Source organism: Pygocentrus nattereri, chromosome 9 (genome assembly GCF_015220715.1).
Source record: "Pygocentrus nattereri isolate fPygNat1 chromosome 9, fPygNat1.pri, whole genome shotgun sequence".
NCBI classification, from domain to species: domain Eukaryota; kingdom Metazoa; phylum Chordata; class Actinopteri; order Characiformes; family Serrasalmidae; genus Pygocentrus; species Pygocentrus nattereri.
The window spans coordinates 36,722,638-36,747,913 of NC_051219.1; the positions used below are offsets into that span (position 1 = coordinate 36,722,638).

The 25,276-nt window shown below is 41.2% G+C and overlaps 1 protein-coding gene across 17 annotated transcripts in view; it reads right to left on the reverse strand.

Moving 5' to 3' along the window:
- Positions 1-238: 238 nt before the first annotated feature.
- Positions 239-25,276, reverse strand: part of eif4g3b (eukaryotic translation initiation factor 4 gamma, 3b) — a 33,779-nt gene continuing 8,741 nt past the window's right edge. For 5 of the 17 annotated variants that reach the window (XM_037541451.1, XM_017709579.2, XM_037541450.1 and 2 more), the window contains 32 exons: positions 22,106-22,198; positions 21,709-21,741; positions 19,457-19,477; positions 17,703-17,882; positions 17,229-17,343; positions 17,012-17,118; positions 16,786-16,911; positions 15,429-15,570; positions 13,451-14,314; positions 12,848-12,927; positions 12,528-12,744; positions 12,322-12,446; positions 12,011-12,130; positions 10,942-11,097; positions 10,560-10,757; positions 10,208-10,354; positions 9,707-9,943; positions 9,029-9,133; positions 7,762-7,897; positions 7,429-7,517; positions 6,973-7,069; positions 6,768-6,888; positions 5,414-5,628; positions 4,020-4,135; positions 3,686-3,858; positions 3,244-3,369; positions 3,043-3,124; positions 2,761-2,859; positions 1,875-2,021; positions 1,700-1,781; positions 1,405-1,551; positions 239-1,292 (listed from right to left, as the gene is read on the reverse strand). In XM_037541451.1, coding sequence (XP_037397348.1) covers positions 1,111-1,292; positions 1,405-1,551; positions 1,700-1,781; positions 1,875-2,021; positions 2,761-2,859; positions 3,043-3,124; positions 3,244-3,369; positions 3,686-3,858; positions 4,020-4,135; positions 5,414-5,628; positions 6,768-6,888; positions 6,973-7,069; positions 7,429-7,517; positions 7,762-7,897; positions 9,029-9,133; positions 9,707-9,943; positions 10,208-10,354; positions 10,560-10,757; positions 10,942-11,097; positions 12,011-12,130; positions 12,322-12,446; positions 12,528-12,744; positions 12,848-12,927; positions 13,451-14,314; positions 15,429-15,570; positions 16,786-16,911; positions 17,012-17,118; positions 17,229-17,343; positions 17,703-17,882; positions 19,457-19,477; positions 21,709-21,741; positions 22,106-22,198 — 4,878 coding nt within the window. In that variant the 3' untranslated portion in view covers positions 239-1,110. The remainder of the gene's footprint in view (positions 1,293-1,404; positions 1,552-1,699; positions 1,782-1,874; positions 2,022-2,760; positions 2,860-3,042; positions 3,125-3,243; positions 3,370-3,685; positions 3,859-4,019; positions 4,136-5,413; positions 5,629-6,767; positions 6,889-6,972; positions 7,070-7,428; positions 7,518-7,761; positions 7,898-9,028; positions 9,134-9,706; positions 9,944-10,207; positions 10,355-10,559; positions 10,758-10,941; positions 11,098-12,010; positions 12,131-12,321; positions 12,447-12,527; positions 12,745-12,847; positions 12,928-13,450; positions 14,315-15,428; positions 15,571-16,785; positions 16,912-17,011; positions 17,119-17,228; positions 17,344-17,702; positions 17,883-19,456; positions 19,478-21,708; positions 21,742-22,105; positions 22,199-25,276) is intronic. The other 12 variants (XM_017709588.2, XM_037541447.1, XM_017709569.2 and 9 more) reach the window with 8 other exon arrangements.

Genomic DNA, 25,276 nt, shown 5'->3' on the forward strand with positions numbered 1-25,276 from the left:
CTAGTGTCTACGTTGTGTGAACCCTTTAGACAAAAGGACTGTGGCACTGTAGACACTAAAAATAATACCTTTCATTAGTCACTAACATGCTCTTAGAAAACAAACTTGAGATAATTCAATATTCACATCGCAATATTACATGTAAATTACCCTGGGAGACAACTGTGATTGGATTCCAGCAGCACAAATACTGTTCTTAGACCACTGAATGTGTAGAAATAGTGACAAGTCACCTTGATTTGTTTTTTCATGTATCATTTTTGTTTTTAATTTATTTACAAGCTTTAAATTTGCTCTATCAGTATGAAGAATTACAAGCACTTTAGGTTCAGCAACAACTCTTTAGTGTTTTGTACAAGTTGCCATTTGCTCATTTAATTCCATTCAAAGTTCTTGTTTTGACTGTAATCTCAGCAGTCTCCTGAATGCATAGTTCTGCTGGATTATATGTTTCCACGTAGAGCAAGCTAAAGCAGAAGGAAAATTGGTATGGTTATTGAAATAATAACCTTGAACACCTGACGTACGACTACGTCAATCCTCTGGAGCCCTGACTGTTTTTAAATCCTCCCACGAAGCGTATTTGTCCTTAACCGAACAATCTGAAAGTCAGGGAGGCTCTTTCACAACTGTTACCATTATTATATTAATAGAATTATTAACATTATTTATTTATTTCTATATCCACCAATGCCTCTTGACCATCTGCAAAATGTTAAATACACATTTGTTTGCAGTTCTTTAAAAAAACAAAACAAACAAACAAAAAAAAAAGAACCCATAAATTAGAGTCTGAACTTTTTCAAAGTTTTGTTTCTTTGTAGCACATATTTGTATTAAGTCTTTTCTCTTAAAAAGTAACAAAAAATTAAAAACTTAAATGAAATTACTATAAATAATACATGTATTCTTTTTAGTGCTCCAGCAATTTTAAGTCATCACGTCGCTGTATGTCAATGAACCGTACCATTCACACTGCCGCACTCCATTCTTCCCATTGGTGCATAAGGTTTGCTTGTATTACGTTTTGTTTTAGAAGATGCAGTTATTGTGTCAGCGGCTATTGTCTTTCAGCACATGTTGGCAAATGTGTCCGTTTTTCCCCTCTCGTCAATTGTCCTCGGACTCCTCCTCAGCCTCCCGTAGCCAGGTGAAGAAGGCCGTCACCGACTTGATGGCCACACCCTTGCCTTGCTGCTCGGCTGGGTCTTTGCTAGATTCCCACTTGTAGAAGGCGTCCTCAGAGATCACGTCTTCATCATATAAACAGTCAAAGAACATCCGGAGCAAGTCTGATGAAAGCAACAAAAGTGATAAATGTGCATTTACTTTGGCAATTTTCAGTACAGCCCAATTTTAGAATGTGTAACTCAACATGTATTAGAAAGCATGGCTTTTACTCACTAGGAGGCTGGTCCAGTTTTACTATCAATGCTTGAAGTGCATAAAGTGCTTGCAACTGTCTCTCTGTGTCCGAGTTAAGGTACTTGTGTAATACAGGCAATCGCTTCTGAATAATGGCCGTGTCCACTCTACAAGAGGATTTCTCCGCTGTACACAATTGCACACAACCAGCACACACACAGAACAGCCACCCATTTAGACTCTATACTTCAACATTTGTTTAATTTAAATCATGAGCTAAAATGCTACATGTTTAAATGTGCTACACTTCCACACCATGCAGACTAACACTTACATTTTACTGCTGCTTTGCACACAGCAGTCATCAGAGCTCTGAGGAAGGGAGGTGAACTCATTTCTGATTCATCTAGGTTTGCCTGCCATGGAGAGATCACAAAATAATGAAGAAATACTAATGGATCAAGTTCAGCATCACCGTACAGTGTGAAATTACTTTGATAACCTCATACCTCTACCCAGTCGAAGATTTGTTCATCACTAGCCATGTCTTCCAGAAGAAGCTTTTCAAGTTGCTTGTTCAGTTCCTCAGGCGAGAGCGTTCTCTTAGAGACCGCATCAGCCGGACTGGAGCAATCAGATAGAGTGAAGTCTAGTTTCTGGTGGAGGTTAAAAACAGAAGTGATAGTTGACGTGATAGTTGGGCCAACAGCAGAACTCCATACATTTACAAAACACACATACCATCAGCACTGGCCCACTCAGCATTGTACATACTTTGAATACTCTGTGTCTGAAAATTCAATCAGAAATCCCTCTTAAAAACAGCAATATCTGCGTTTTGTTGCTAACCATAGTTTTTTTTTATTTTTTACTACTGTACTTCGAAATGTGGTTGATGGAAGGTGATGGAATTTATCACTCTGGATGATCAGCTGTTCGGTTTGTGGATGTTGGATTTTGACAGCTGCTCGAACAACAAACCCAGATGTCACAATTTTCCTGACGTAGCCCTACTGGAGTCATGGACGCCAGTGTGTTCATTTCTATGTCCTAATTCTCTTCTCGTGGTAGCCCAGTATCAACTGTAATCATCCAGTATCAGGTTTGGCTAATCAATACTGCATTATGTCAAATCAAGAAAGCTATAGAAATCTGGTACCACCCTTTTTTCTTCAAACCAGCTAAAAAAGATATCTGCAAAACATAACCACAGTTTTCAAACTAAGAAATTCTTGTTACTTTTCACTGGATTTATGCGTATTTGCATCTGGTCTATTGATACATGGCAAATAACACTTTCAGCCATGATTAATGTTTTTAAACAATGTGAATTTTGCATAGTACTGTACAAATCTGCAGTACACATGCACGTGTAGCAACAAGGGAGCAACTCACCTGCTCAGTGACAAAGCTGTGCACATCCTCCGTTTCAGGGAGGAAATCAGACCAGCTTAACCCAGAGTCCCTCCATAAGGCCCCCACTTTCCTATGGCTCTGTTATACAAAGAAACCCAGAGCATTTACTACAGTATCCTCAGAGTAAACAACTGTTTGTCATATATCCTACAAGTGTTAGTGACCTGACAATATCTGAGAATTATAACCAGACATGACAAAAAGGGCTCTAGCAATCATAACCAAGTATGTTAGATGCTGGAGTGCAATTTTCTGGCTTACCATTTGTTTGCATAGAAGGTGCAATATTTCAGAAAATAATATCCCAGCTCTTCCCACAGGGAGTAATGGTTTGCTAAATTCACTGCAAAACCAAAATAAAGGAAACACTGTGTTATCTAATGAAAAACATGCAGATATAATTCATAAACTGATCAATCCACTCTGCAAGAATGTTTGCCAAGATCCAAACAAAGACCATACCTAAATAATTCTCTCATAGAGATTCCTCCTTCTCGGAGCACAGGATTAACCAGCTCCGCTAAGTACAGCCATATATGGGGAATGTCAATGGCCATATCATCTGCTAACTCAAGGGTTTCTGAGAACCTGTGCCAAGAAAACGAGAGAGGAAAAAAAAAAAAAGAAGTTTTGTCAGGAAATACCCTCTATATTGTGCTGATGTTCTGATGAGGCTAATGGTTCTCTAACAGTGTGCCATCTAAAAGCATTGCAGTCAGCAGCGAAAGCTGATGAGTCAGATTCTCCTAGATTTATAGACTAATGTAAAAACAACCATATAAATAATAACATCAAAATATATCTCCTTTATGGACATACATGCACTAACAAGCTGTCATAAAGCAGAGAGTGAGGACTCTAACAACAGTTAGAAGGAGCTGGATGGGGAACACTGCACCCTTACCCTTTAAAGAACTGAGGTTTGGAGAGGCTCCCAGCCTGCAGCAGCTGATGGAACAGCTGGCCCATGTGGTCTCGCGTGATCTGGCTCCTCTCCAGTGTGGATTCCACACCCACCCGCACAAACACATACAGCATCGAGGCCTGTTCCAGCTCCTCCACACACTGCATGGCCTCCTGCATAGGCACACATACACACAGCATGATTTTTTTGCGATGACATTTTACATAAATGTTACCATATGGTACAGATTTACCTCATGGTTATGCGATAAAAGCACAGACTCAGTTTGTTAATCAAATTAAATCAGATGTTGGGTAAAAACTGTGCTGAATACCTTGTAATCATTAATGTGCAAAAACTCATCAATGATGGACTTGGACCTCTTCTCCATCTCCTCCTCAGACAACGCAGGCTTGTCTGTGGCGGGGCCTAATGCTGCTTCAAGTTTTACTGTCAAGCAGGAGACAAAAAACAGAATTCTGATCACATTTCTGCCTGTAGGTGCTCTGACACTTAACAGTGATTGAAATATGTTTTTCCTTTTCTGTCAGCACAGACACGTTTCAAACTTGAACATTGAACTATTTCATGGTTTCTATGAAGGACATTAGACAAGCAAGTTGTATTCAGTGCTCAAGCTGATCATCAAGAGCAGGTACAATGCTAAAAACCTCTCCACTACAGGTTTGACATTCTACAGAAACAGAATCAGGAAAGTCCCTGAAGGATGACTAACCATTGTCTGTTGTGAACAATGTTGGATTTCATGGCACACACTGTAGCTTACATACTGTAGTCATTTTAGTTAGTTTGTTTCATGTATTGTCTTTTTTTGGGTTGATCAGTTTTGGTTTTCGATCTCGCTTGTCCTGAATTTCGGTTTTGGTTTCAGTGCATCTATACTTCTGACACTCACACACCGTCAGTTAAGAGACAAAAGAGACAAGAGCGCACTGCGGTTTTGTTTGGCATCAACTCACAAAAGACCAGTACACTGCAAAATAAATAAAATAAACAAAAAGCTTCGCAAATGAAAGCTTGGTCACTATATGTAATACTTCTGATTATGGAATTGCTTTAAGTATATTTTAAGATTATTCAACCTCTACTTCTCTAAACCTCTATTCTACATCCCCTCCCAACTGTTTTAAGTAATTTTATCTAATGAAGGTGTCTTATCCTGCAGGCAGGTAAGTTTGCTTGTTACAAGCATTATATCTTAAAACAATCATCATATTTATCAGGACTAGTAAAATGAACTGCCAGTGAAATGAGACACTTCCACTAGGCAAAAATGACAAAACTTTTAAAAATGAAATAAAAACCACCTAGAAATAGGATGAATGATCTTATAGTACTCAAACAATCCTGAACTAACGAAAAATATTACATATATTAATTAGTTTCAGTTTTTGATGCAATCCGCTCTCTTGTTAATTATCCTTGCACGTAAAATGCATTGATCAGAAGCTGGTGATTCACCTGCATTGCTTTTGCAATACTACAATTGACAATATAACAAATCAAACTCAGAGTCACAGTGACATTTGAAATATGATGCATTTCCAGAAGAACTGCAAATGAGCTGAATCACTGTGAGGTCAGAGATTTACACTCGGTGACCACTCCGGTCAGGGCACTCAGTGACCACTCTGTTCCGGAGCACACTGACAGCAGCTGCTAGGCTGAAAGTACAAAAGTTGGCATGTGTGTAAATCTGTGACTCACCAGATTCCCTGGATTGGCTGCGCTCCAGTTTGCTCCTGCTGGCTGTGCTGGGCAGCAGTTTAGGTGTGTCGGGGACATGTGTCTCCTTGTGTACCTCCTCCTGGGGAGGCTCCTCAGGGGCCTCCTTACCAGCTCCACCCACAGAGGGAGGCCCTGGCCGTGAGGGGCCCGAACTCAATGGCTTGTCATTGCGTTCTCGTCCTGAGCTCCCACGACTGAGAAACGCACACACACAAAAAAAGAAAAAACAAAACATACAAACAACATTTTAATCAGGAACCCTTAGGAGACCTGAATGTAGGCCCATTCTTCTTCATACCATCAATAAGTACACATTACTTTCATAGTAGTTACTCAGTGACTCACAGTATTGACTGAATAACTAAGGCTACGTTTGACTGCAGCTAAAAAGTGGCCACATCTGATATTTTTGTTCATATGTGACACTTGTCTTTTGTGGATCCAAGAGTCTCAATTCAGTGTCTCATTCAATATGTGGCAACGTGACCTCTGTCCGAACAGTCAGATAGGAACTCATAGGACTTGCATAAGCCCACCTGAATTCTCATCAAAATTTCACATGCTTGGGAACGCTTTATGGCAACATCATCAAAATGTGTTACTATGGTTAGGCTTTGGATCTTCTTTCACTTTATAGGAAGAACAAGCAATTTGAACAAATAAGCATGTCACCTTCTAACACGAGAAATCAAACTAACAGCAATTCAAAATGATGCTTAATTCAAGGGTACTTTGGAAAAAAGAGTCAAAGGAGTCTCCCTAGATCAAGTCTCTTTATCCAGTATATAGTCATTGTTTTGGCACAGAGTTTGTGCCCCTTTGCTAGCATTCTAAACAAAAGAAACTAACATTCCTGTCTCTATTCAGCATCCACAATTCAAGCAAGAAGAGAAATTCACCATTTTCAGCATTTTCTGGAAACTTTGTCTGGTGTGGTCGTTTTGATGTCTGCTGTTTGTTCACAAACAGCATCTGTATCAGTTCACATATGGAAGTTCAATATCATGTGAAAGATGTTTAGAAGTCTTAAGGAAATACAGAAGTGTTTGTTGAATTAGCTGCCAGACGACCTGGTGTTGTTTTGTGCAGGCAATTCAGTAGTGTGATCTGTTCAGACTAATGTCAGATATTAAGAAGATAATATGAATAATCAAACAAGAAATTCAAATTTGGGCAGTAAATCGGATATGGGCCACTTTGACCTGCAGTCTGAACGTAACCTGACCAACTCTTAAGTTTATCGCTCAATGAGATAAAAAAAGAGATGGAAATTTTCCACAATGGCTTAAGAGATGCCTGTGACAGAAGTCACATATCCAGTGTTGTGCAGTACCTGCTTAGGCTTCTCTTCGAGTCAAAGTCTGATGTAGCAGAGGAAGTGGGCACTGCTGTCGGGGCTGAGGGCTGCAGGGGTGAGTAACGGTTCAGACTGCTAGCACTGGGGCGCAAGACGTCTGGAAAATGAACAAATACATTAAAATTTCTTCACAAAATCAGGCATGGCACAGACCACTGTAATTCATCCTCTCTTGTCCTACCTGATTCACTGGCCTTAGCTCCAGCTCCTCCACTGCTGCCCTTCATCCAGTTCAGCTGTGCTCGGGGCCCCAGCTGAATCTTATCATCTATTGTTGACTACAGACACACAAACAAAGACATTCAGTGTGAATACATTATATTTACTACACAACCACAATGCTCGTTCAGAAAGATGCAAAAAGTGGTATTCGCATCACCAGCAGGTGGGGCAATTGGGTCCCATGTTGATAAAAGAAGGACAGCCCAGTAGGGCTAGGATGTTTTATTTGATTCTGAAAAGAATAATGTATCTGAAGATCCTCAAATACCCAAAAAGCTGGGCCAGGGACAGCATGATCATCAGGAAAGCAAGGAATAATCATCAAACAAGCTGATTTAGTGCTTTTAGTGCCATTTAGTGTTCTAGAAACTGGAGACCTGACAGAATAGTCTTTCCACAAATGTGGACAGTGTACCTTGGAGATTTTGGGGATCTTGCTGGGGTCTATTGTCCTACTGTTCTTAGGCACAGGCACAGTGTTCCAGGTCTCCTCTCTCTGCAGTACTGAAGAATAAATGGAAATAAAATAATTAAAAGAGGGGCAAAGAATGAGCTTGAGATAGAAAAGGGTAGATGAGGACAGCGTGTATGTCATTGCATATCTTTGAGCATGTACTGTCATACATCAAAAGGAGCATGAGAGACAGCGAGAGCGAGAGAGAAAGCGCGAGAGAGAGAGCGCGCAAATACACACACGAGTGAGAATAAGCTATAAAGAGGATTAGCCTATAGTGGAGTTCTCTCTGACCTGGTCTCCTCTTGTCCTTGGTCAGCAGCTGCTGATGGACCTTTCTCTGCTCCTCCTGCTCTTCGATTTTGGCCTCTTTGTGGATCTGCTCAATGGTCTTGGGGCCCAGGTCAGCTCTACGCGACACCCAATTATGCTGAAACAGAGCAAACCACATACATGCACAGCTGGTCAAAGCACTGTAGTTCAAATCTTCTTGTTGGATTCCAAGTCATCATTACTTAAGTCTGAGCCTTAGTGTGTCATTTAGAAATATAAATTGTCTTAAATTAATTAAAATGCACACCAAGAATAATTCTTCTCTATCCATTCTCCCATTGTCCATGCCTTTCATTTTGCAATTAAAAAAAAAACAAAAAACATTTCAAATAGCCAGTGAGCTGTTTGTGTCTGTCCTATAAAACACAATTTAACATGTGTACATACCAGTCGTGTCAATGTTAATATTTTGCCCATTCATACAACAATAACAAAATGGACTGCTTTTTAAATTGGGAAAAAAAGACAACTCTCTCTAGGTTCACATAAGTGCAAATAAAACAATGTGATTAATCATAATTAACTACACAAAATAATATGTTATATAATCATTAATCATGATTAATTATGGTTCAACAGCCCCAGTATATACATATTTTTGTACTGTTCCACTGATCAAACCACCTCCAACATGAATGATTCACTGGTGATAAGACTAAATTCAGGTTCTTTGCACATTTTAAAACAGGTCAGATTTATTTACTATACAGGTGTACACAAAAGTTTGGGTTCCTTGGCCATAAAACATGTTGATTTTCCTTTAAACCCCATGCGAAACATGCAAAAACTTAAAATACACTAAAACACTAAAATACAAGCACTTGACATAGACCCTGAAATATTACATTAATACTTACATGAATAGCCAAAACTTAAATGTCCTCAGGAGCTCAGTCTTTTAAACCTTCCTATTTGCTTGAACTAGACACCAGGCATCCTTTCTTTGCTGCAAGTTCATTAAAACTTGGGCTCAATGTCTCAGCTGCTGAGCTGATGTTAATTTTTTGTATTGACTGAACTGCACTTAATAATTTGGTGATATGACTGGTGTAAAACTGTGCAGAATTGTGTAGAACTGAGGTGTAACTGCTGTCTCATCGACTGTTGTTGGGGTAGGAGAGTCAGAGTGCATATTGTGTTGAAGTGGTGACTTCTGTGCAGTTTTCTGCACTAATAGTAAACATAAAAACAAACATGCGCACACACACACACAGATACAGCCACTAACCAGTCGAAGGTCGATGACATCTTGGAGCATGAAACGAATGCGTGATGAAGTCTTCCTCTCCTTTACTATCTTTTCCATCTGGTTGAAGTACTGATCCATCCGAGGCTAAAGGAGAGAAAACAAAAAGCATGAGCAAAGTTCCTTGCACAGCGATTCTGCTGACAAACTTCAGATATTGATGTTTGTGTTTGGCACTACTGACGTCTCAGCAAAGCCATGTTTTCAGCTGAACTCCTTGGGAATCATGGTCAGCAGAAGAAATTTATGGGTCTCATGAGTATTTTGTTGCTAAGCACATTGCTAAACTTTGAAAAGCAGCCATATGTTTGCTGCAGCTTTGTGGATAGGTATATTAGTTACACTTGGCACCCCTAAATCCAACAGCCGAAGATGGAGACCAAGGTTATGCTAATTTTCAGTCTTCAGGTCCGACTCATTTGCAAAAGTTCTTTTTAAATCAATTATATAAAGCAAAACAATAATAAAACAGCACAATGTAAAGCCAAAGATCAATTCTTAACTGTTTCAGGCTTAACCAATGACAAAATTAGCCTATGTGACAAAAAGCTAATTTGTATAAACTTATAGCTTAAAAATGTGTATAATAATAAATAAATGAAAAAATGAATAAACGAATACCACCAAGTCATCTCAGTGGCGGGACTCTGGCTTGCTCACCTTGGCTTTCTCAAAGTCTAAGTCCTTCCCAATTGTGGTGAGGAGTCTACAGAGGCACTCAAGACTCTCCTCATCATGGTTCTTCAGCAGCTTCACCACACAGTCATGCATGATGGCTTCGGTCAGCATGCGTAGTTTAAATAACTCCCCAATGAACTTGATGTTTCCAATGGATCTTCTGCGAGCCTTGTCCTTCGCCTCCTCCAACTCCTCCTGCAGTCTCTCACGCTCACTGGTCTGAATCAAAGACAAACACAGAAGCCACCTCAGTAAACCAAATCTAGTCTGTGTGCATACACTTCACATAAATGGTACCTAAAAATTCAGCAACAATGCTCTCTAGATATTTCCCAGAACTGGCTGCTCTACAGAATTACAGGTAACACTGATAGCAGCTTATCTTCTTGTAGCATCTCCTGCAATTCCAGCACCTTTTTGTAATCTGTGGGGCATGTTAATTGGAAAATGAGGTGAAATTCTACTGAGAGGAACAGTGCTTACTGATGAAGCTGCTTCCAGCTCTCGCTGTTTCTTTTCAAAGACATCGTCATCCATTTTGTCCTTCTCAAACTCCTTCTGACAGCGGTTCAGCAGAAGCTTTCGGAAATTCACAGTGCTGGAGGGCTTGTCTGCCATGGGCACTTTTAACTAAAGAGGAAAGAAGATCAGGTAATTAAAGAATTCAATAAATAAATAAATAAATACAAGAACACTGCAATCCCATTAAGTGTTCTGCATCTAAACAGAAGCTGAATTAAATTATAAGAAGATAGCATTCAATTCTGATTGACAAAGTAACGGCAACACTTGTTTGGTTTTCAAGGAGAACTTGTAACAATAATGTGCAACTCACCGTAGCCAGGCAGCTACACATATTGCCATAAGCCACAGAGAAGTTTGGTTCATCGATAGCTTTCTCAAAGACCAGATCGATGACGCCTTTGAGGCGCTCCTCTGTGTCAATGGTGAGGTCAGTCACCTGCTTCATGAGCTGGTTAAACATCTGTGGGGTCAGTTTGTTGAGGATACTGCGAACCTTTCGGAAAAGCTCCTGAAAAGACAAAAGAAAACAGGAAAACTAAGCATCCCGCTGCAGTGATTCCATCCAATTACTACATGCACTGCTCTTGACTTAAGCAATAACTTAGGAAAGGAAATAAGTACTCCTGCAAGCCTATCACATTAGATGGAATGTGTCACTTTTCCTCAATGTCACTATAGGATGAGGTGCTGACCTGAGTTTTCTGAGTCTCAGGATCCTCTGCGGCAATCTCCCTCTTCATGCCAGGCTTCCAGGCATTCTCAGCCTTCTTCAGCTGCACCTCATCATTCACCGACACATTCATGATGATCTTGCGGAGAGGAGGCCGTCTCAAGCCTACATTCAGGAGCTGATTTAAATTAAGAAAAGAAAATATATATATATATATAGCACTGATTAATGTGAAAACATTTGTCTTGTTCATACAAACCCAGTTCCAAAAAAAGTTGGAACAGTATATGAAGTGCCCATAGAAACAGAAAGAATTGATTAGTAAATTCTGTTTGAACTGTTTTAAACACATTCCAAAAAAGTCTCCTTTCCTTTTACCAATACTTATGTCACCAACTGATCCAGCGTAGAATTTTTCAGCTGGGCAACTGTGTGGGCCCTTTGTCATATTTAGCACTTCACAATGCACCATGCATTTTCAAAAGGAGACAGGCAGCCTGGTCTGGCACCCACCCTCTCTAAATACGCAGCCTACTGGCATTGTTTTGCTAAAACAAGCAGAAAGATCTCTGAAAAAGACAGCATCTACAAGACAGCATATGATAACTTTTAGTATTAATAATGCTTCACAGATGTGCAAGTTACCCACTATTACACCCTGATGCTGACTTTGTAACTTTATGCTGATAATAAAAAATTAAAAGGCTGAATATAAAAACACAATAAAATGTCTTTACTGTCCATTTCAGCTGAGCTTAAGCACAGAGAAGTCAGCAGTGTTTCTGGATACTGCTGACATATGACTTCCACTGTGTATAGTATAGTCCCAACTTTTTGGAATGTTGCAGGCATCAACTTTATGGAACCCCCCCCCTCAAAAAAAAAAAAAAAAAAAAAAAAAAAAGTTTTATATGACTACTTTCTGTTTCTATTTGGGTTTTACCTACTGTCCCATTTTGTTTGGAATTGGGTTTGTACAATCAGAGAAAGAAAATATTGTCACCCGGACCATGTGGCATTAACATAACCGAATCAATGTTTTTAATAGATCTGTGCAAGAAAAAAAAAAGAGCACCAAAACAGAAACCTACTGGCGCGCCTCTGCTTCCAGGAATCACCCTGCCGAAGTCTGCGAAGGCTGGGGTGAAGTCTGGCCCTCTGGAGATGACCCGTGGGTCCACTTGCCGCAGAGGCAGCTTGTTTTGGTTAATCTATAAGGGCAGGAAGTCAAGCAGAAGACTGTTAAGATAAGATAAGATAAGATAAGGCTTTGTCATTCGCATCAAATGTGGTACATGGGGTGGAACGAAATAGTGTACTCAAAGTCCCATAAGAGGTTAGCCCCTCTTATCCAGAAAGGCCTTATTCTGGTTTAGAAATATCTGTGGTTCAGCAGGCTTACCTTGTCCAGTACGACATCTGAGATGGGAGGAAGCCCCTCAGGCTTCTGCACACAGGCAGGCATGAACTGGAAGCCCAACAGAAAGTCTCTATTATACTGCCTCTTCCCATTCTTCAGTTCTGGCTCTGCGGGTGGAAGAAGGACAGTGAACAACAGATGGCAATCAGGAAATCTGAAGGAGGCTAGTGTGAAAGTGCGAGCCTCACTTTGTATTGCGTTGTTAGAAGGTTCTTTGAGTGCAGGTGCAAGGACTTCATCACTGCTCTCAGTCTCAGAGGTGTGCTCTGGTCCGTTCCTCAGAGGCTCTGCCTCTTGCTCCCCATTCTCTTCCACAGGTGCTGCTGTCGAACTCCGCCGCTCCACACCCACAGGAGGAGGGACAGAGTGCTCCACTGCAGCCTCTACAGCTGGCTCCAGCTTCTCCTAACACACACATTAAGACAGTCTGAGCTCCTGACACATGCTAATTAGTTTGGTCAAACAAATGTTTTTATCCAATGACATCACATTACGAACAGCATTTCACCTCTTTGTCAGGACACTGGGCTTGCCCCACAGAAGCGTCCTCTTTTGGCTTCTTCCAGGTCTTTGGTACACTAGACGCAGCTGCAGCAACATAACAGGTCAACATTGCTCACTCTACTGTTACTTCCCATCACAGCCAGCATTTCCCTTGAATTTTTGGTATACTCTTTAAAGCTACCAGCGCTGTTGTGCATACATGGTGTCATCAAATGCTTACAGAGTCATAGAAGGTCATTTTAAAAACGCAGTGGATTTGTGTACATGCTTTATACTCCCTATACATTTATTTTAAAATATATATCAGAAACATTCACAGATGACTTAATGCTTGTCATTTCATGCTGGCTCAAAGTAATATACATTCTTATAGAAACATATAAAAATGGTCTGTCAAATCTATAAGAAAGCAGACTGGATACATCTGCAAACATCCAGAAGAGGGATTGCTTGCTTATTTTGTTTTAGTCCAAACCAGCTTTCCTCTGTTATACCACTAACTTCATTGCATCTAAGCCAAGTGCCATGTGAGTTTGGCCAGGCTGGCCGTCTAGTCTAATTTAAGGTAGGTGAAACGCTGATAGCATATCATGCATTTGGCATTTACCTTGACTTGAGCTTGGTCTAAGGTTGGACTGTAATGTGGGCTCCACTTTTTCCTCTACGGAGACATCTGCCTCCTTTTCGGTCTCTCTCGGCTCTGGCCCGGTTGAGGCTCTCCTGGCTGGGCCTGTCTCTGCAGCTCCCTGGCCTGGGAGAGTGAGGCTTGGAGAAGGAGCAGGTCCAGGCACAGTACAAACAGCAGCAGTAGTAGTAGTGGTGGTGGCGGCAGGCAGAGAGGGGGTCACAATGCCTGAAGTGACTGTCTCTCCAGCTGCAGGACTTACAGCCTTCACTGCAGATGCGACGAGGTTGGGCTCAGAGCTGACCGGCTGGGGCCGGGGAAGGCTGAGTTGAGCAGGCTGTAGTTCGGGAGTCAGGCTAGGCTGAGAAGGCTGAATATCTACATCTTCAGAGGGAGGTGTGGCATCTGTTTCGGCCAACCCATTGACAGCCTTTACGGTCTGGCCTGAAGATAAAGTCAACTCGGATGGGGCTCGCTCAGTCTCCAGCTTCTCTGGCTCTGGTGTGATGGCCACCACAGAGCTAGGCTCCACTGAAGGGGCTGGGAGCTCCACTGCCCCCAATACTGAGGCAGTAGGCTTGGAGGGGCTTGGGGCTGGAACTGAGGCTGGAGCTACACTGGGGGCCAGTTCTGGGCCTGAGGGAGGAAGCTCAGATTTCTCAGAGAGATGCAGGTCTTGGGCAGGGGAAGCTGCAAGGGCAGGGGAAGGGGCCAGGACAGGAACAGCGGCTGCGGGAGCTGCAGGGGCAGGGCTGCTGGGCTCTCGCCTCTGTGCAGGAGGCTCCCCAGGCCGTAGCCCTGGCGATGAAGACTTCAGTACTGCACTCTCAAGCTTTGGCTTGTCATCTACAAAAGAGGTGTTGGGATAGCCACCATTCAATTGTGTTTCTAGGTTCATTTGCAAGGTATATAGTCATGCAGGTCATTCCTGTAGATTTACCACCCTACAGAGTTTAGCTCTAATCCACGGGAACCAAAATTAGATCTTGGGTGGCCACAGCTTTGGAGATATTGGTGGTTTGCATTCTCAATTTTACTCACAAAAGACTCTGCTAATCAGATTTGACTGTGATAAATAAATGCTCCCAACAACCACGCAGAGTCTGGTAGACCACCAAACCTATTACCATAGGATAAACAGTACTTAAAGCTTTTATCTTTCAGAGACAAGAGAAATTCAAGCTTGACACTCAAGCTGTTTTATCCCTTATACCACTGTGAGAAGACAATCATCACTATGGTATTGAAAAGAGCTGTCAAGGAGCTGTTACTGACAAAAAGAAATAAATAGACAAACAAACAAAAAAAGGGGCAAATCAACCAAAGCTGTCGGTGTTCTCAAAACAACACACAGGCCAGCCCCAGAGCCCAGAACTCAACATCACTGAATGTGTTTGGGATTACTGGGATTGTGAGAAGCAGAAAAAGCAAAGTTTTAAGACTGAGCTTTGGAAAGTGGACAAATACCTCTGCAGACATGTCCTAAAAAGAATGGAAGCTGTAATCAAAGCAAAGGGGACACACTGAAAAAAATGGAGCTTCAGGCTTCTGCATAATTTTCTATGAAATACATGTTTTCTGCTTTTTTTTCCAGGAACTGAAAATAAATAACTAAACTAATTAAATTAAGGGTGATTTCTGACCTTTTCACAGTACTGCAAGGCTCTGAAGTAATTCTTTATCAGTTGACTATTTAGCATTGCTCTAAACCAGCACTTTTAAATTCAGCTCCTGGTGACCCACCAACCTGCACATTTTTATGTAGCCTTTGCCTGACACATCTGATCCAGTGCATGTAAGGTTAATAATCAGCTGAGGGGCTTGATCAAGTGTCTTGAGACAGGAATTATTTGAAACTATGCTGGGGTGACTAAGAGAATGATTAAGAAATACTGCTCTAGACCCATACGAGTCAGAAATCAGTCAGAAAGCTGAAAGTGGCATTGAAGAGAGGCCTGACCTGGTTTCAAGTCGACAGGAGCAGGGAGGACTTGTGTGCTGTCCACATTGTACATAACGTGCCCATGTTCCGCAACCTGGCTGTTCAGCTGCTGGGATTTGAGGTAGAAAATGTGAGGATAATGAGGGTGTTGACATAAAAACTAGCAAAAGAGAGCAAGAGAGGAGTAAAGAGAAACGGAGTGAAAGAGAAAGAAAGAAATATTGCACATATATGCAGCACACAGACAGAGCGTAAGGGGGAAATGGGGGGGGGGGGGGGGGGGGGGGGGCAGTACAGCATAGCATAAATAGAGAAGTAGGTAGTGAAAATGGCAAGGAGAGAAAGAAGGAAATAAAGAGATAGTATGAAAGAGTGCGAGCAAGAGACAGAAGTATGGAAGTATGAAAGCATGAAGTTGGGTGAAGCACAAAAACAGCAAAAGACAGTAAACACAAGGGTAAAGGGAGGTTAGACAAATGGACAAGAGAAATGGGGAAAGAGAGGAGAGACGAACACTGTTAACATTTAGGGAGAGAAGACACAAAGTAAGAGTAACAACACAATAGTGAGCGTTCCCTTTACAGAGAGAGGCTTTCTCCTAAAGGTGCCCAAGTTCGTAGGCTATGCCAGATCACTCTGGGCATTTACATGTGCTGTCTCTGTAGAGGGAACACAAGGGGAGATCAGGATGAGACAAACGACTGTGAAGCAGAACTAGGATGAAGGCAGATGAAAGAATAGGTAAGCCACGTCAAACATCAAGACATGTGTAAAAACGTTGTTTTTTTTTTTTTGTAGTCAATGCAATAGTCAGATTCACATGGACAACTGAAAGATCTATACAATGCCAGATAAAGTGTGCCAATTTACTCCACTTTACCTACAGGAAGAAGGTTACTGTAGGTTAGCAACAAAAGCGTGATTTACTCAGCGGCTGATAAATACTTAAAGCACTGGGTGGATGACATCAGGTCACAAGCTGTGGCTTCAGATAAAGAGATAAATGGGAGATTATGGGGAAAAAAGAGGTAGCAGCTGGCTAAGTGATCATCACTATGTGCATGTGATCAATTGCTTCTATACAGCATTTAATGCAGGAATACAAATGAAACCACTTTTTAGTATTAATTATGAATATGTGAAGGAGGAAGGGAAAAAAGCTGGATATAGAATTCCCATTATGCCATCAGCTTTTGTTGCTGACTGCATTATGCACACTGAAATAAGGACGGGTAACAAAACCCAAATAATCGGCTCAAACTCACTAGCAATGACTAAAAGAAGGAGTTCTCTGGCCCTCACCATTGTGGAAGTGAACAGCAGATTGCAGCTGTTTAAGCTCCGACATGTATCTATACATGACTGAAAATCTTACCTGTGGAGGAGTAGGGGTGGAGGACGGCCGTCCCGCTGGAGGGGTTGGGTTCCGGCTCCCGCCCACTCCTGACATGATTTCTTCTGTGATGTCTTTGCCACCCTGGTTAGGGTCTCGGATGCGGATCTTAGAGGGCATGAGCAGGTATGTAGTTAAACAATAAAGCATCCATATCTATTAATTTGTTATACAGTATTCAAATTAAGATTATTAGTGAAACACTCACAGTTTTCTTCTCTCTCTTGGCAGGTGGAGGTTGTTGTGGTGTAGGCACTATTATGGATGGAGATGGTGTGTACATGGTCTGGCCAGGATAGTATGGAGGCCCCGCTGCTAAGAGTGAGGAAAAAAAATAACCTTTTCCAGTTACAGTTCAAAATGAAAACCACTTGCGAACATTGGCAAAAGCAAAGGGGGACAGAGATAAACTAGGCCAAACTCACCATATGCTGGAGGGAAATCTCCTGGAGTGGGTCCAGGGTAGAAGGTACTGGGTCCGGCAGGTTGGACTGAGTACTGCTGGGGAGGCCCCACATATGGAGGAGCACTGTGACGATACTGTTAATTAAATATACAAGAAGAGGTGATTACAGGCCTGCCAAATACCAGTTGTATAGCTAGGCACTCCAGCCTTCAATGCTACAGACTAGGGTTCAGTTCCCCGCTCAGACAAGAACACCATGGTATACCAATATGAGTCCCTGGGCGAAACTCCCAACACTACAGTAGCATGATTAAACTAAGTCATTCTGGTAAGAGTGTCTGGCAAATGCATAAATGTAAACACAAATGTCTTAAAAACACAGCACAGCATTACATATTTTTAATGCCCTTCTGCCTGTTTATGGTTGTCATTTCCAATCCAATGCTAGACAGAAAACAAAGGAACAAAGTCTTCTCTGGTCCATTTGCCTAACCTGGGGTATGTAGTATTGGGCAGTCTGGGGTGAGGGGAAAGGCATAGGCGTCATGGACATCATGATGGGTTGACTTGGGGGATAGACGGTGGCAGCTGGTGCCTGGGAGGCAGGCCTAATTGAAGGGCTGTTGCTTGGAATGGTGGGCCGGGCTGCCTGCATCTGAGTCCTCTGGAAAAACTGGGAGAGACAAGAGAGAGGAATGATCAGTCATAAACATCTACACTCTTGGTCGGCATTTAAACTGTGCACTGTAACAAGCAGTCTGGACCTGAAATGTGGACCTGATAATTAAGTTAGTCACTACAGCAAAAATCCAAACTGACTGAAAATGTGTGACATAAAACAACCTAGCAGGTACTATTAACTGAAACATGCAAAATACGAAATGAAAACCTTATATCGTAATATACATGCATGGCAGTAATAAAGGGGCAATTAAACTAGTATGAGAAACGGACACAAAGGTTTGATGCACCCAATTCCAATAAGTGATGCATATAAACAAAAATTAAATATCTATTTTACGTAAATTTGTGTCTACAGACTAATTTGATTCTAAATATTAAAAACATTTAGAATGCAACCCCACATTTCAGTTTCTTGTTCACTGGATGTGAATATAGCAGTGGGATTCCTTTTAAGCACCACAAAATATGACTTCAGAGGGTAGAGGGCAGGCTGAGTAATCTAGGACTTGGGCTGGGACACTGCATATTGGTCATTATTCAGCAGTGACAGGTACTGTTGCTACAGAGTGGCCCCTCTATCCGAGTCATTTCTCTGAGGTCAGGACGTGGTTGACACATTTTAGTCTGGCTCACTTTTAGGTCAGATGTCAGAACAACATCCATAAACCAGTTTTAACTTTTGAGGCAAAACTTCTGTCTAATCTCTGAAATCTAAAGGTGGCGATCCCTCAGTAACAGCATATGATTGTAACAATCTTAAAAGACTCTTATTGCAGTGTTTTAATAAACCAGATAGAAGACTGAAACGCTGCTTAAGAAAGATTAACAACAGTTAAAGGGGCAGTCCAGCCAAAATAAAAATGTAACCATTGCTATATTTTTGTCAGTGAGATTCTTCAGTTTGAATATGAGGAAAACCCTTTCAGATGCTGTATCTGAAAGAACTTTTGGAAAAGAAAGAAAAAAAAAAGTGAATAAGAGTGAATAAACACAGTTTATTGTGTTAGTTATTAAACTGCCAAGTATATCTGTATGGCATTGGAGAGGGATTTGCAAAGTTTGTATAACGTATCTCCGCTATGCATGCCAAATATTGTAGTAAGAGAAAAGTGATGGATGAAAAAACTGAATTCTATAAAACCAAATGAGGCTGAGGGATGCAATGCCATACTAAAGAAAATGACACAACAATGCAGTAACATTAAAACAATAGATTCAGTCCAGAACACCCCATTAAATGTCAGTATGTGAATCTCACATAATATGCCTCCAACCGAACTGTTACAAACTCTTTTTGAACATAAAATTACCCTCCAGAGTTTACGAGTCTCAGGGTAATGAAGAAGCCATAATAACATGTCTAACAAAATGATTAAGAGGCAGTGGAGGCTAGAGGAAATAAAGAAAAGGAAAATAAAAGATAAAAATGGAGGAGTTGGCTTCCTCCAGGGTGGAGAGCAGAGCAGAGCACAACTGCAGTGCACAGGATGGGGGAGCAAATAACTCAGCGTCACTGAGAAATAGGGACTTCATGCCATGCATTTCTTTAAGACTGCAAATTACCTGAATGGGTCTGAATCCTCCCTTGAAAATTGAAGCAGGAAAGAGAAAGAAGCTAATGGGACAGTGCACTAATTGGTATGGAGGGACAGAGGAATGAAAATACAGGCACACACTCACACACACACACAGAGCTTCCTACAGTATAAAGCATGCAAGGGGTCTGTAATCTGAATAGCTCTGCTTTCAGGAAAAGTTTTTCTTTTCTCCAAAATCAGAGAGTGTGTTGTTGAGGAAACAGAGTGACATCTTCATGAGGTTAAAAAAAATGTGCTCCACTAACTCTTATAGTCATTCAGAATAATCCCACCCAGCTAAGCGTGCTACTTCCTTGTTGAAAAGTCTCAGAGTGAATCACAAGAGCAAAGGGCAGCCTGACATTTAAGTTTCTTCATTCCTGCAAGTTTGGCAAACAGACTACATGAATCACGGTACAATTAATTAAATTACAAACAAGCACATTTTCCAGTACTTCTCATCAAATTACCTTAGAAAATCAACCAAGGGACCAGAAAGATGTTGCCTTAGAAGAAGAAATGCATCCTATAAAAGCCTCATTACTAACCATCACTAAAGACTGAAACAAAACACTTCTTTGTGGTATTTAATCATGTACATAGTCCAGTCAGAATTTCCACTTCTCCATCTTTTCAAAGCAAAATTCCACCATAGCCAGCAAGCATACAGCCCTTAACACACATTATGACCATGTACTGTGGGGTCAAACTTTGGTCAAGTTATCATGCAGATGCTTAATGATAACCTGTACTAGTCCATCATATTATATGGATTTAAGACTTAAGTGCAGACAGTTTCCACCCTTTTTTCTTTCACCCAGCCCAGCCTGGACTCAACCATCAGACAACACAGGTGTGAGTAACGTAGAGCAAATCTGAAAAATATCTAATTGCACCTGTTGATGAACGTTGCGCATTTAAATTGTAATTATTTTCCTATAAACCAAGATCCAGGCCTTTATTTTGACCAAAAACCAGCGCATTACCATATTCTGGCCTGAAGCTTAAACGCTAAATGCAGTACACCAGACAGCCACTTGTGAGTGTTCTGTTGCTTCTAACCTGTCTAACTCATCTATAGGCAGTTTACAAGCTCTGTGTTACTACGTTAAAATTGCAGATTTGATGCAATTTGATACAAATGAAACTGCAATTTTGACACAAAAACTATTAATATTTCAGCTCATTCTTCTTCTTCTTCTTCTTCTTCTTCTTCTTCTTCTGGCTGCTCCCTTTAGGGGTCGCCACAGCGGCTCATCTGCCTCCATCTTGCCCTATCCACTGCCTCCTCTACTTTTACACCAACCATCTCCATGTCCACCTTCACTACATCCAATAACCTTCTCTGAGGTCTACCTCTACTCCTTCTACCCGGCAGCTCCATCTCCAACATTCGTTGACCAATAATATTTCAGCTCACTAAGACTACAAAACAGTCTTTTCACATACAACATTCATCAGTCAGTGGTTCTCAAACGGGTCCCTGGGGACCCATAGATGGTCAATATTGTTAGTACAACAATGTGTTTTGGGAGTTAGGTAAAATAATTATCTTAATAATACTTAAAATAATTAACATGTATTTTTTTATTAACAAAAATAACATTATTGCAGTTCTTTAACCACAAAAGTACATGAACCATAAAAAAACGGTGTTCTCCATCATTATAGATGAGATGCTCTGAAACGTAGATTTGGAAAATTCTGAAATATATTTCACAACTCATCAGAACCTTCAGGACACAGACATACAGAAAATACTGAGAATTTTCCTCAGTATGGCACACTAAGGGAAAATCTTGCGCAGATTTCCTCCATAGGATTATTAATTGCCCCATTCGAGTGTAAGTAAAATGGAATAAAACATTATGTACATCATTATACTATTTAATAACATTTACTAAACTGTTTAGCATAAGATTTGTCATCTTTAGTTTACTTTTAGCTCTCTTTCCCAATAAAGCGATTATCACTTTTGAGGTCATCAGCTTACTTGTCAATCATTTCTGACATCTGATTAAATCAACCTGTTGCCCAGGTCTACAAACGTGTTCCAATTGTCAGTCCCTGAGGATCGGTCTGAGAATCACTAAATGACTGAATGCAGGTTAGAGAGTTATACACCCTTGGGTACTGCTGGGTATCTACAGGACATTGCACAAAGCACTGCAAGATTTAGGTGCAAACATACAACAAAGCATATAGTGCAACATGCTGCACTGCATCAGAGTACATTACCTGGTGATGGGTAGGACGAGGCCCAGGGGCAAACTGAAGGAGGGGGAGCATGGCAGAGAGGGGAGGCAGGAAAAGAGAGAGAGAAAAAGAGAAAGAGAGAGAAAGGGAGACATGAAAAACCACTAATGAAAACTGCAAAAACCACAAGCTGTGCGAGGCAGGTCGGCATTAATGAGGCTTGCTGCCTGAGCAGAAGCCTGGCACTTTCTCACCCACAACACTACCATCAACATAACAGATCTAACTACATCATTAGCAACACTGTCAAGCCACAGCAGTATTATCTTTTCTTTGTATAAGACCTTCCAACCTCAGCTGCCTTAAATTGAATGAAAGTCCAGAAGATAAAGCAGGAAACACTGTAAATACTACAGGAGTGAATTGACAGGGCACTCACCGGGCGGCTCTGAGGCTGGGCGTTCATTGGTTGCGTTGGAGGAGAGTAGACCAGAGGAGTCGTGCCGGCATTCTGGCCTGCCGCGTACGGAGACTGCAGCGTGAAGGAGCAGGTTCACAGGGCACCAAGATAGAGGAAGAGGAGTGAAAAGGAGAAAGAGAGAGAGAGAGAACAAAAAACAAAATTTAGTCTTGGTGAAAAACCTGGCAGCTGACTACACTTCCTCTTCTGCTTGAGGCTTCAGTGAGTGTGGGTAACGGAACGAGGGGGTCCGCTCCTTGCCGCTGCAAACACTGCGGTCTGCTGACACTGACAAATCTGCCATCTCTGCCTTGAGGAGAGAGCGAGCGAGTGAGAGGAGGAGAGGAAGAGCTAGGCGTAGCCCTGGACAGCCGTGAGTGGGCGCCGGCTGAGAGGCTGCATGCGACAGGGCTTACGGAGCCAGACACTGAAACTTAGCCAACACTCCACCTCCTCTCTCTCTTCCTCACACCTCTCCATTCAGCTGGGCCTGCATGATCTCGCTGTGTTTTGGTTGTGGGTGGGGGTAATTAAGGTTTAGCCTCTGGAGCATGTTAACTGGAATCTCTATTAATAGCGGGGTCTAGCAGGGGCTGCACTTGCCGGCAGCGCGTTGCAGGCGTAGAGTGGAAATGTGAGCACTCGCCTCAGATACACAGAACAAGCTCCAGAACAGCTGAGTCACTGTGACTGACTTTCTATTTCAAGGAGAGAATCAGCTGGGTACAGTCAGGGTTTGGGTGCATATGTATGTGTTTGAAAGAAGACAGTTTACACACAGACATGTGCACACATACACTCAGAGACAGGACAACTCATGGCAGGGGTCTCAAACTCAAATGACCTGGGGGACACTAAGCAGGTGTTTCTTTTTTTTTTCCCCGCCAAGGGGGGCCCAGTTAAAAATCATCCAATATTTTACTGTTCTAATTATTATTAAAGGTAGACAGATAAATAGAAATCTAAGTAGAGTGAGAAGTCAGAGGTATGACCAGAAATCTATATCAAAGTATGAATACAACTTATATTTGTAGTATTTAGGAACGTAAACATATTTGCAAAAAAAAAAAAAAAAAATTCCAGATCCCTTTTTTCTAGATTAACAGGGGCTTATTATTCTAAGACATAGCTTCATTTTTCTTAAGAACCATTTATACAACTGAAGTTAATCAAATATTTTATATCGCATATAGATAAACCTATATCCACACTTCTTTTTAACTAGCACGACCAAATAAATAAATAAAAAATTTAAATAAAAAAAAACCTGTAAAAGTGATTAATATTATTTAACGTCTGAATTTCTAGACAGCTGATCCTGGCTTCTTATTCACCAGCTTTTTGTATGAAATTTCAATTCAACCTTAAACAGAGCAGCAGTGGAGCAACCTGAATTTAACTGCCACACAATTTAAGGTGGAACATGAAATTTAAATAAGAAGCCAACCTCAGCCTCATCGATTTTCTGAAGTCGGACAGTCAGACACCACTGGAATTTGGAAAATATGAATTCACGCTTCAGTACCAGCTGGTCCGTGGCTTGTTGCACACATACCCTGAGAACGCTGTCTGACGCAACTGACCAAGTCACTTTTAGGTGGTATGTGAGTAAACAGAATCACTCAGGTGTCTGTTAGGCTACCGCTAACCCCAAAAGACCAGCCATTCCTTCATGACCGCTGCCTCAAAAAGTGGACGACTTTAGATTCAACGGACTAGACAGTGGCAGGTGATTAAGGGACGGCTGGCACAGTTGTTCAATCAAAAAGGCTACCATTAGCATGGTATATCTGCGCTTATTTCTGGCATTACAGTAAAACGTCTCTAATGAAACTCAAACTTGAAGAACAGCTTAAATCAGCATATGGAATGAACGGGTATATCGCCCACTACTACACAGTGTGTTTCAGAAGTACTTTAGTGTTCAATTAAACCAAGTAACTTGAACTTTAATAGTGAAATTATATGGGACTCTTATTATGATAATGCATAAAGTTATTGCAACTCTTGCCAGGGCAGGCAATTCTCAGCAGATTCATTTAAATTCCATAAATCCATTAATTTCTTAATTCTAACATGCAGTATCTAAAACTGTGTATGAATCCACAAAGGCCAATTTAAAATATTAGTTTAAATTAGAATGACAGCCAGGTTACTTCTCGGTGTCTGTTTGATTCCTCTTGTACGCAGCAACGCTATTTTTTTTGCGTTTGACAACATAAGGCACAGTTAGCACTGATTTTTTTTATCACTTATATTGGATAACCAGCCACAATGTCTGCTACGTAAATCAAACACACCTGTCAGATGTAAATATACATTTAGCCACAGGAGGGTAAAAAGGATTGATTTGTGGGCCGCATTAAAGAATTAACTGCAAACATGCGATAGGCTGTATGAAGGTAGTTTGAAACCCCTGATCTACATTAAACTACTTGGCACAACACACACAGACCATGCACACACTCTGCCAGACTCTCAGGGTGCAATCACAGGTTTTAAGGTCCAATATATTTGCACTATGTTTACACTGTTTTTCTAACTGATTAATGACCCCTGAGGCTGGACAACAACCACAGTCACAAATTTCACTGCTGAGCATGTGCATTTCAAAATAAAGTTCCTTCTACAATATATTTACTAGTTATTCCCCTTTCAAAGTGGGAAAAGGGGTAGCAAAATTAGTAAAACGCAATTATGAACAAAAAAATAAATCATTTTGATTTTTATGACTTCTGTCACTATAGTGATTTCAACTGTCAGATTTCAAAACACTGCTCTCTCTGAGGAAACAGCTGTGACTCATAAGACTTAGAAGCCAGTAGCGGAAATGTCTGTGGTTCACTGGCTTTCTAGCACTGTAAATACTAGAGGAAGTTGAATCTGATGCAGCAGACATCAACAGGATTAATACGGAACCTGCAATATGCAATCAAAACTAACATAACGGACTACAAGAGGTTTCATCTTTTAAGTCAAATCCAAAACTTTAATCTAATAAAACTGCCTGATGTTGATAAAAACAAGACATCACAATCAGAGCCACGATATCTCAGGGATACTGAGATAATCAGTAGCTTTCTGTCACTCTGTTAGTGAGTAACAAAATTGTGTGCAAAATTGAAAAGGGTAGACAGAATAGCCAAACAG